General features: G+C 37.5%; 3 protein-coding genes across 3 annotated transcripts; 1 reads left to right on the top strand and 2 right to left on the bottom strand.

The window, feature by feature from the left end:
- Window positions 1-1,473: 1,473 nt before the first annotated feature.
- On the bottom strand, window positions 1,474-3,072 carry LOC147501723 (uncharacterized). The gene is made up of 3 exons (XM_086604381.1): window positions 2,900-3,072; window positions 1,915-2,848; window positions 1,474-1,815 (listed from the first exon to the last, which is right to left on the bottom strand). Exons 1-3 carry the CDS (start codon window positions 3,070-3,072, stop codon window positions 1,474-1,476), a joined length of 1,449 nt encoding a protein of 482 aa, XP_086460507.1.
- Window positions 3,073-3,167: 95 nt separating this feature from the next.
- On the bottom strand, window positions 3,168-4,070 carry LOC147501722 (uncharacterized). Its single transcript, XM_086604380.1, has 2 exons — window positions 3,864-4,070; window positions 3,168-3,770 (listed from the first exon to the last, which is right to left on the bottom strand). Exons 1-2 carry the CDS (start codon window positions 4,068-4,070, stop codon window positions 3,168-3,170), a joined length of 810 nt encoding a protein of 269 aa, XP_086460506.1.
- A 5,868-nt stretch (window positions 4,071-9,938) lies between these two features.
- On the top strand, window positions 9,939-10,767 carry LOC147501721 (Tetratricopeptide repeat (TPR)-like superfamily protein). Its single transcript, XM_086606734.1, has one exon. The coding sequence runs from the start codon at window positions 10,031-10,033 to the stop codon at window positions 10,664-10,666; it is 636 nt and encodes a 211-aa protein (XP_086462860.1). The 5' UTR covers window positions 9,939-10,030; the 3' UTR covers window positions 10,667-10,767.
- The last annotated feature ends 717 nt before the right edge of the window (window positions 10,768-11,484 follow it).

Raw genomic sequence — 11,484 nt, 5'->3', positions numbered from 1 at the left:
GTGTGTACTCTCGAAAACCAGTTGCTGAGTGAACTCAAACTCGCGTTCATTCAAACGAACGAAAAAACAACCGTTTTCGAAGCGGCCATTATTGTAAAACATTAAAACTAATTCCGGTAAACATGTAGCATCGGGGCGATGTAAAAGAGGTAACCAACCTCTACGTTGTAATTCGATATAAAAAAAAAAAAAAAAAAATTGGAACAGGCCTTGATTGTAGTTGTGAAAAAAAATTTGTTTAGGAACAATTCGTCTGTTTTGGGCCATTGATAAGTTAGGTTTCTGATGAACAAGATAAATGAGCATGGATGTAGGAAAATAAATATTGTTTTAGGGCATAAAACTCCTGGGGGTGGATGTGTGTGTGTATAGGTGATTAGAGTTTCTTTTAGAGAGAGGGAGAGATAAGAAGGTGGGTTTTTTTTTTATATTGTTACACGCGTACGTGCATCGCAAATTTTTTTTTAATAAACATATTTGTGTCCCTTATTTTCTATTTCTTTAACAATTATTTTTTTATAATATATATATATATATATATATATATATATATATATATATATATATATATATATATATATATATAAAAGAATTATTATAAAAGAATTATTTAATAAAGAAAAATCAATTTGTCAAGCAAACTTTTTTTTTGACACTTGTTTTTAAGTATAATATAAAAAAAAAAAAAAAAAAAAAAATGCAACGTCATTAACTTCATAAAATCAGGGCGAACGCATGTGTGTCAATGCTATCAATGGTTTGATATAATGGAGCCAGTTTTAAATAATGTAAGATCAATTATTGTCAAGGGATAAGAACGCACGTGTCACTTTATGACACATAATTTATTGCATACTGTAATTTAATATAAAGTTTGACAAAATTGAAAAAAGTATAAGGAGACCGGGTAATTTAATATACTGTAATTTATAGGGATTAAAGCATTGGATTTGCTTCTTTCAAATTGACAGCACGCAATTCATTATTTGAATGAGACTTGTGTAATTAATATATTAACATAAATTGTTTTCCCTTGTACAATATCATATCAAAGCAACACTTCCGGGTACACTATATTGGTAATACTGTTAGATAGATCGGGTGGTAAGAGAACACTAATCCTCTTGGAAGATGTGCATCTTGATAGTGCGACATATAGATGTCCATGACTGAATGCGAGTGTTTGTAGGTCGACGCCAACGTACTTCACCAATTGTCCTTGGGACTTATTTATTTTCATAGCAAATGCTAGTCTCACTGGAAATTGACGTCTTGACATTTGAAAATGCATCTCAACAGTAGATGGAGACAGAGATATTCTAGGAATAAACACAGTTTCTCCGGCTTTTGCCCCAGTTAAAATTATTGCTTGAATCACTTTTTTTTCACAACGAAGCACGATTTGTCGTGTCCCGTTGCAAAGTCCATCCCTCGGTGCACTATTCCTAAGCAACATTATAGGGCAGCTGACCTTCAGTTGCAGATTAAAAGGCGGCAAGCTGGGAGATCAAGAGAGTTAAGAAACTCACTTGGGTAATGGGATCCGTTGTTTTCAGAATTGTTAGCATCATCGATGATGTTATCTTCCGTTAAGTAAGAAAGCTTTTCTCTAGGAAACAAATTTAGAGTTGCTTCGTTGATTACATTGACATCGTCGTTTCGTGTAGAGAGTATAGTTTGTTCATTTAGAAAAGCTGGTGATGATGTGCCCACCACATCCAAATTTGGATAAACTGATGAAATGAGTTCCTCTTGATTTCCACACTTACGTATGCAGGTAGGCAGCTCAACCGTTTCCGTAGGACTCGTTCCAATCTAAAAGTTTAGAAAAAACAAATTAGCTGTCGCTCAACTTTGACTAAATATATATCTATAGTAAAGCACCATAACTAAAGATTTGAATTAACAACTTACCTCAACCAAGTAATTGGCAAAGTTTGCATTATCAGGGTCTGACACATCAAGGCGCATGTTTTGGACCAAGTGCACAACATTCACATGCTGCCATAGCTGAGATCTCCTCAATGATGCACCTACAAATTGCTCCTGAACCCCTTTTGGTATAATAGGGAGGGTTTGTCTAAAATCACCTCCAAGAACAACAGTTATTCCACCGAATGGATTTGAATTATCCCTAATATCTCGAAGTGTCCTTTCGACAGCTTCCACACAGTGTCTATATTGCATCGATACTTCATCCCAAATTATTAAGCTTGTCTCTTTGAAAAGATCAGCATGTATTGAGTTCTTGGTAAAACTGCAGAATGTTTCATCCATCACATTTAAAGGAATTTTAAAAGTCGAATGTGTCGTTCTTCCGCCAAACAGCAACAACGCTGCAATTCCATATGAAGCAACTGTTATTACTATATGGTCAAGACTACGACAAGTTGCAGCAATTGTGTTGTACACAAATGTTTTACCAATCCCTGTTGCTATATCCAAGAAAAAAACTTCTCCCCAGTTGTTTACCACTGAATCTATTACCTTGGTATGGGCATCACACTGTTCGTCATTCAGCCTCAAGACATTCAAGGTGGCCTCTGTGTGGAGCCCATTATGTTGGAGTTGTCTTTGCTCCCAAATAAGTCTGTTATCTATAACTTCATCCCAGTTTCTTCTGGGTTTAGGCATGTCTGGGAAATCAGATAATATTCTTCCTGCTTCAAAAAGCAATTGGTTCAACAAATATAACCCATAATCAGCTACTTGTTCTTCGGTTGGGTCAGGAATTGAGAAGGTGTTACGTATTTTCATTGCAAGGTCATCACAGATACTTGTTGCAAATTCATTCCATAATAGTACAGGATTTGTGGGGGAACATTCCAAAAGCATAATGTTGAACAACCTTCACAGTTGATAGCCAGTGTTGATTATAGACGCCTCTTGTAGACATTGCCTCCATTCATCGTCATCTTCTAACAAACCACGTGCAACACATGTCACTTTAAATGTACTATATACAGATCCGTTGACAGTACGAAGATCTGAAAAGGATGTAGGACCTCTGACCACTGTCAAGAGTAAGCGGAGGTAGAAACGTTCTCTAGCATTTGGATTTACAAAGTACATTCTCCCAATAGTGCAACACTGATCTTGCTTCTTCCAAAAAAATTTGTTTTTTCATCTCGAGCACACTGTTCTAAAAAAGCTGTTAGAGTTGATTTCTATCTTTCTGCTCTAGCAAAAATTGCAGCCCTGGTGTCTCTTGCATTGAAAACAACATGATACATTCCTTCAAGATGAACTGCTAATCTTTCAACTTTTGGGTACTCTCTGTGCAAAGGAAACTCAAGCAAACGCCATGCTGCCTCTGGTGGTCCCACATACCTTGCATCAATGTACCATTGGATCTCGTCATCAATGCCAAGTATCACCATAGTTGCCCTGTCGTGACCTTTGTAGATGTATTTGTGAATGTATTTAACGGCACGGACTGATGAACATACTTCAACGTTTATATGGCAATCGAACATTTCTGATAAGAAGGGGTTGTAAGGCACTACATCCCTACTATCAACTTTATAATCCCAAACTTCGTACTCCTTACCAATATTGCGCCTACGGTAAATAGGATACCCAACTTGATCCATTGTTGTTTCATCAATGAATGCACGTGGATAATGTTTGGTACACTTTCCATTCTCCATGCATGGGGCCTGCGGATTCTTGGCGCCACAGGGTCCGTGAACCATACACCTCTTTACAGTTTCAAAAAGTGTTGGTTGGGAGACAGGGTCGGGGAATTTTGCACACACTATCTTATCCACCTGTTTTGCGTTGCATACCTTATCAGGCTGTTTGAGAAAGATGAGGGCATGCATGTGTGGCAGACCTCATTTATGGAATTCAATTGTATATACATGTGCAACTGCTTCGCCGAACACACCATTTCTGAGTATTTCTTCTATAATGGCTTTCCTTTTCAACTCGAATACACGTGCGACCACTTCAAGACGGTCCGAAGCAGTTTGGTGCTGCTTGAGTGCTCTTCTAATCTCTGGCCAGTTTGGGTTTGTCGTAGTAGTAAGAAACACATCCGGATGTTTATTGTAACGTGTTATGGCCATGGAGTCCTGTTAAATTTCGTACATTTGTCTTGGGCTCCCTGTATGACTCGACGAGAGAATGTAACGTTGGCCGATATCTTCTAGAGGCAATCCTTCCGTGGAAATGTCTCTCAAACACTTATACAAATCCGCACGAATGTTGTCTTGGTTCATCCGAACATAATGCAAACGGTTCTGTTCAGTTGCAGCCCAGGCATCCACTATCCACTGTTGAAATAGAGAACCTCCCCTTAAAATAGATGAGTATTCTGTGGGCCGATCGAATAAACGATAAGCGTAATATTGTACTTGAGTCAAATGGGCTTCATCTGTACAATTTTTAGCAATATCCCATTGACGCAGATCTAGTGCCCAACCAAGGTCTCCTCTAGGGAAAAGTAGCACATAATGTAGAGGTGAATATGCTGGGTGACACTCATTTATCCTTTCCAATCCACCTTCTTTATAATGTAGAATGATATCTCGTAACATATCACATTTACTTTCATCCCCAGGCAACATAATGGCAATTTCAGAAGTCGATGGAAGATTGTACCGACGTCGATCAGTACTAGGCGTGTATTGTATGTATGTTGGAATATTATTGTCTGCAGTTGCATTTGACCTTAGGATGTCATTTTCATTTTTAAAAAACTTGGACCATGCATTCGCTTGAATAAGCACCCCCTGAATAATACTTAACACCTCTGTTAACAAATGTGGATTGCGTTGCCTTCTATATTCCAGAGCGGCACTTGCATCGTAAATGTATAGTTGTGTGTGTTTCGGGTCAGCATCACAGTTTGGTAAAAGTGATCCAATTTTATGGCACAATTCTCCATGTATAGTAAATGATTTTGAACCACGACCTCTGAGGACACGATCATTTGCTTTAACACCCAGGCTTGTAAAAGCATTGCATGTGTTGTACCTTCAAATGTTTTTACGGAAATCTTTTGCTAGCCAATCACCACCTTTGAATAGTGATTCAAGGGGTTGTGGTAAAGGTCGAAGGCAAGGGACTTTTATTTTTCCTTGTAGACAACACGACCCAAATAAAGGCTTCTTCTTGGTAGACCTGGTCAATATAATTGCTTAGCTCTCCAATGGAGGGCAGAGCAAGACTGACATTGGACGTTCATTTCGCCAAGATCATGGCGCACATCTAGAACAACAGGCAGGGCCTCAAATGGGTTCCCAAGCTCAAATACATTATAATCTTCTTTGTCGAACGTTTCTGCGTCCCCTTCAGAGGTTTGGTTAAAGTCCACCTCCTTCTGAGAATGTATTAAGTCTATATCAGACGTACTCATAAGAGTAGTATCAACTTATCTGAAATTCAAAATAGAACCAATCAGATTTTGTTGACCACAAGATACCAAAACAAAGAGTTTCCAATAGTAATATATATAAGACTTACTGGCCATTATGCAAGGAAGAAGATCCAAGTTGGAAAGCAAAAGAGAGATTACGTGTAGAATGCGGAGAATGGTGACACATATTTTCAGCTAGAATGTGATGTAAACAATTGTCTGACAAATTGCCTATCATTTGGAAGTTGTAAAATCGGTGTCTCATCATCAATGACATTTTTACCTTTGTCACTTTGTCGAGACGGGGTCAATATAGAATGTTGGGAACCTCTAAAAACATTTTCTGTAGTGGATGAAGAAATAACACTTGGCACTTGAGAAACGCTCTGCAATCGTAAAGTTCTTTCCCTCTCTCTCTACGTGCACGTTGAGCCAGTGCATATTGATTGGGTTGTTCAATTATGTTTGAACGATTGACCATCACGACTTGATGTAGGCTTTGATGGTTTTCGTCACAATTCATATCTTTTTGAGAATGTAAGTCTATCTCAGACGTACTCACATGAGTAGTATTAATTGACCTGAAATTCAAAATAGAGGTACTAATGAGGTTTTAATCACCATAAAATAACAATATGAAAAGTTTATAGGAGTAATATTAGACTTACTGGCTGCTTTGCAAGGGAGATGATCCAAGTTGGAGGCTGAAGGTAAAACTACATGTCGATACTGGAGAAGCATGGTGCAAGTCTTCGCAGGTAGAATGTAATGGTGACAATTGATTGCCAAATTGCATATCATTTGGACACTGTGATATCAGCATGGGATCATGTGTGGAACCTCCTAAAACATAGTTTGTAACTGACAAAGGAACAAAAGTTCCAACTAGAGAAGTGGGCTACAATCGCAAAGCTCGTTCCCTTTCTCTACGTGCACGTTGAGTTAGTTCGTATCGATTTGGTCGTTCAATAACGAAAGAACGATTTACGGTGGCAACCTCAAGTGGCAGTGGATGTTCTGTTGTTGGGCATAATATTGGAGTTACAATCTTCTCGACTCTTTGACGTCGTATTGGCAATTGGGGTGTTCTTTGGTGACAAAGTTGCTCCGAAATAGAACCATGAAGAATCTATAGTAGCAATAGCTTTAAAACAGTATGCTTTTATTTCACATAAGTTGAAGTTATACAAAATAAAACTAAGTTTTGATAGTGGGTTGACCTCAATTTGTGCTGATGTTTGCGTTCGAATGTACTCTTGCACTATTTCTCGGTTCACTGGCGCTGATGTTTCACAATCCATGTTTAACTTATGGAGTAAATTTGAATCAATTTGTGTTATTGTTTGGATAAGCATACTGAAAGCAAATATAAGGTTACATTAGATATACATTGGAAGTTAGATTGTATGTTGAGACGAAAACAATAAAAACATCTTATTCTCTCATGACAAGCATTATTCTCACTTTGTTTTCTAACTTTGCAACACCATTTTTTTTTTTTCTAATATTAAGCAAAAATGAAAAAAATGTTACATGTACATTCAGTGAGAGCCTTGTGTAGGTCTCTCTAACTTAATAAATAAAAAACCTGTAGTAGGCTTTTATGTGCCCTCCTTAGCTTGTTTTCAAGACCAAAAGCCTACAAGGTTGCTAACTCTTGCCTAGTGTTATTCATTATACCACCTGACTTATGGTACGCTTCCAACATAGTCGTTCTACCTGATTTCGACACTGGTTCGAAAAGCAATTGAACACAATTGAATTTTGTTTTCAAATCCTCGAATCTTGTATTAATTAATTTTGTAGTTCCTCTCGATTTTCGATGTTGTTATCGATGATGATATTTTTATATAATTAAATCTGATTCCTAAATATTGGTTGAAGGAGATGAAAGAAAGAAAAGATGGTGAAACAAAGTGGAGACATGTTTTTTCATGAAGTGGAGGGCAGAACTGTCATTGAACAAAAATTGTCCTGACCCCATAATAATACAGATTTTGGGTTTAATCTCCCTGGTTGATACATAACTAGCATAAAAAACCCCTCTAACCTAAACACATGCATAAAACCTCCCTATTATTTAAAACATAACATTAAAGCCAAAATGTAGACCAAAATACCCCCAGAATACCGGCCGACGTCATCAATCTTTACTTATAATTTCGACTTAAGGACAAACCGGGCTGACGTCATCCTATGTAAATTTGTATTTACATATGACAATATAAAATTTACATATGACATCATCATATGTAAATTTATATTTACATAACATATTTACATAACCTTTGTGTCACCCGTCGATGTCGGAAAAATGTCTATGAAATTTCATATTTGCATATGTAAATTTGTATGCACATATGTAACTTCATATTTGCATATGTAAATTCATATTTCCATAACCTGCGTCACCTGGTTTGAACTCAAATGTCAAAAAAATGTCTATAAAAATTCAGTGACTGTAAATATAGTTTTACAAAATGTGTCTATATAACATCAAAATGAGCAATCAATGGAGCAAATACCACCAAGGCCAGGTGGACGACGAAAAGAGGAGCTTGAACAGTTTCTACAAAGTAGAATTTCGTGGTTCCTATTTAAAACCGTAATCGCGCAATTCCCCAATTGAAGGAGACTCCTCTTTCTTTTGTTTATTCTGAATTTCCAGCACTTCAGGCTCCTTGACCACATCCTGACTACTAGAGCCTTCATCAATGTTCACACTGGCGTCGGGAACATGTAAGTTACGAGAATCTTTTTCTTCTTCCGATTCAGCTACATCAGCAGAAAAAGGGATAGCATTGGTTACATTTTCTCAAAGCTGCCATGTCTATGGCACTTGTTTATACAAAAATAATAACCAAACAAAAGTATGAACATTAACTCCGACTTTGTATCTAAATTTCTCAGACTTTTTCACATATTTCAACTCATCCATACAGAAGTAACCAAGCTGAATGATCAAATAAAGAGAAGCTCTAAAACAATAAAATTCCTATACAAATGTGTAAACAGAGCCAAGATAGCATATCTGTTGCTGATTACAAGGAAGTATCTGCCACCCATATATTCTTTATATATACCCCAGAATCCTACTAAATCGGATCTAAATCAATGGGAACATCAGAATATCAAATCAGTTTGCACAACAACAAACACAATAACAAATGCCACAAACAAAATAAAATAGATACACGAAAAAGACAGACTAGTGAAGCATACATCAAATAGAGCTTTAAATCCATCAATAATAACTCAGTCCACTCAAGTTGCCAAAATGAAACAAGGAAAATTGTACAGGAAAAGAAGATTATTTGGGTTTTTCTCTTAGGTCTTGAAGCTACCAATTTCAATGGAAGCTGTAGCATGTGGACATGAGACTAAATGTGCAAGTCTCATGAGCATGAAAGGTTGTAGCAACTCACGAACAAGATCTTCATAGTTTTTTGTTACATTCGGAAGTTAAATACATGCCTAAATCCTAATGAAGCGCACTCTATCTCGAGAGGGGGAGGCGGCCATACACTAACGAGCTAATCCTCTATATATACTATTGCTTGTAAAACAAAATCTTCTTGGGCAATAAACGACTTCGGTCGACTCCATCTCAATATAGTTTACATCACACGTATTTTCTAGCCAAAAATATAACGTATTCACTCGAGATTAGTGATGCATTGCAAGAGTAAAGGAAAAACTTGTTGAAGCGCTAAGAAGCGTATGGAGATTTCAAAAGCTTCAAATTACATCAATGAAGCAATAGAAAACAAGAAGTATCCTGAAAAACAAGCTCTATTCTACAGCTCTCCAATTATGCTATCATTGAGTTTTGAGGGCATGCCATTATTTCTAAATTAACACGAAAAAGCACATAATAACAAAATTTAACAAAGGCAGAACATGTATAAAAATGCCTCAAGTAGTACTCACCTCCAATTATTATCTATACCGAAACAATGCTCTAAAATCAATTATCCAAGCCTGACCCAAAGAGCTTCGCTCTTGATAATGGGGTTTGCACAAATCCTTCCACCTTAAAATCCTTTGGACAAACTTCACGACACTTTGCAAACTGCGCTTTCGCCTCTTCATTCCGATCAAGCAAGCTATAAATCACAAACTGATAAAAATAAGGCTGGTAGTCGTTGAAATCAAACGTTTCAAAATCTGCAACGCTTCTTCATCTTCTCCGTCTTCTAGTTTACGTTCTAGTAAAGACTTCAATGCATCAATTGCCTCTGAATGTGATTCAAGAAACTCAGAAAGTGGGGATTTCTCGTTTTTCACTTCTTCTTCAAAAAAAGGCTGAGCCCCATTTCTTGGTTCTTCATGGTCGAAATTACAATGAATATGGAAAAAGGTAAAACGGGTAATAAAATAAAATAGGAAATAGAAATCAGACTGGAATTTTGCTGATATTAGAAAGCAGAGAGTTTTTGTGATATGGGCTGATAAATATGGAGGTTATGTGATATAGGATAGGAAGGGATTTACACTCATCCGGATTCAAACCAAAGTCTGAGCCCCATTTCTTGCATAATAATATGCCAACTAAAACACAATATTGTCCTATAGCCCGTTCTCTATTCTTACTGCCGGCCTTATATACTCCTCCATAGGCTGTTCTAATAATACATATCCCAAGAACCAGAGTTCCCCAAAAAAAAAATGGCAACAGACGTTCTAATCCAATTCCTCCTCCTAGTATTAGGCCTAGGAATGTTTTTCGCAATGCGTACTTTCCCAAAACAAGTCTTAAACAAATTCCGTTTCAAAGGCCGAGCAAGTGTGCAATCCAAACGTCATTTCGTACAAGGTGCACAACTATTAGCCCGTGCCAGATCAGCACCAAACCGAACCACAACCTTAAACCTCGCTAAAGAAGCCACAAATGAAGCCGATAAAGCCTTATCATTCGACCCAAAAGACGCGGCGGCTCATATTCTAAAAGCATTAGCTTTAGATCTCCAAGGCCATCAAACATCGGCTTTGAAATCACTTGACTCGGCTCTTTCTCCACCGGCTGTTAAGTCTTTATCGGATAGAGAACGTGGGGACTCGTTATTTAAAAGGGCTGAGTTGCAAATTGGAGTGAATCGGAGGAGGAGAGTTGACTCAGCGATTTGTGATTTGTTAGAAGCTGTTAAATTGAGTCCGGAGAATTGTAAGGCGTTTTGTCTTTTGGGTCAGTGTTATGAACAGAAGGGAATGAAGGATGAGGCTAGAAATGCTTACGTGGAAGCAAAAAAGGTGGAGCCTACTTCCACGGTTGCACGTGAGGGGTTGGATCGTTTGAAGTTGTAATGATATGAGGTAATGCCGTAATGGAATATGCAATGCCTTGTTGTAGTATTTGTAGTTTTTGCTAACTCAAGTTTGAGCAATTTGAAGTGTTTTGTGTTTAATTTTTGCTAGTTGGTAAGCTTTTGGTATATGTTTCCTGTGATATTTGCTATGTGCCTTTCTTTGGAGCTTACGCTAGAAACTAACTAGACTTGGAGATAGAAAATGGGCAGTGAAGCATAGTGCTTTAGTGCTAAAGGTGTAGGTGTTATTAAAATACTGTTTAGGTGTGACCGTGTGACACGATGTTAACACTATTACGCTAGAATTAAAGGTGCTACTAGTATACAATTGCCATACACCCATACTGGTATGAGGCGGAGCCGAAGAAAGGGTGAGTGTGCCACACATGTTCAGCCTAGACGGTGAGTCAGTTAGGAGTGTGAGAGTGTGAAAAGCGAAAGCATGAGAAGATTGACAGATAGACCCACAAACGTATTCTGAATCTTTGAAATATAAGTTTATTTTCAAATTTGGATGCCTGATAACCAGTATTTGCCGATATATGGACAGGAAGGCTAGATGAAACTTGAAAGATCGATATATGCCTGATTTAGTGCCAAGATATCCTGCTTAATACAGTTCCAGTTCTTGAGAAAGTTGTATAGGGGAGGGGGGGAGGGGAAAAAGTTCTGTTTTAAGAGTGTGTAATGGAAGTCACTGCTTAGATGAATCTTTTCTGGAAATTTATATGAATTTGGGTCATTTTATTTTCTTAATTGTTGCCTTTCAGCATCGGCTAGTCACTTTAGTAAGAGTTTCTGGTTAAGAGAATTCCC

Source organism: Coptis chinensis, chromosome 4, assembly GCF_015680905.1.
Source record: "Coptis chinensis isolate HL-2020 chromosome 4, ASM1568090v1, whole genome shotgun sequence".
Taxonomy (NCBI): Eukaryota; Viridiplantae; Streptophyta; class Magnoliopsida; order Ranunculales; family Ranunculaceae; genus Coptis; species Coptis chinensis.
Note: the sequence above shows the minus strand (reverse complement) of the source record. Positions and strands in the feature narration are given on the sequence as shown.

What these genes read in the sequence shown, in the direction of transcription:
- LOC147501723 (XM_086604381.1), bottom strand. Translation starts at nt 3,072, where the DNA reads ATGTACTTTGTAAATCCAAATGCTAGAGAACGTTTCTACCTCCGCTTA. An exon ending in GAAGATGACGATGAATGGAG is followed by an intron (nt 2,849 to 2,899) that starts GCAATGTCTACA and finishes TCAACTGTGAAG; the next exon opens with GTTGTTCAACATTATGCTTT. An exon ending in TTGCCAATTACTTGGTTGAG is followed by an intron (nt 1,816 to 1,914) that starts GTAAGTTGTTAA and finishes CTAAACTTTTAG; the next exon opens with ATTGGAACGAGTCCTACGGA.
- LOC147501722 (XM_086604380.1), bottom strand. Translation starts at nt 4,070, where the DNA reads ATGGCCATAACACGTTACAATAAACATCCGGATGTGTTTCTTACTACT. An exon ending in TCGGCGAAGCAGTTGCACAT is followed by an intron (nt 3,771 to 3,863) that starts GTATATACAATT and finishes AACGCAAAACAG; the next exon opens with GTGGATAAGATAGTGTGTGC.
- LOC147501721 (XM_086606734.1), top strand. Translation starts at nt 10,031, where the DNA reads ATGGCAACAGACGTTCTAATCCAATTCCTCCTCCTAGTATTAGGCCTA.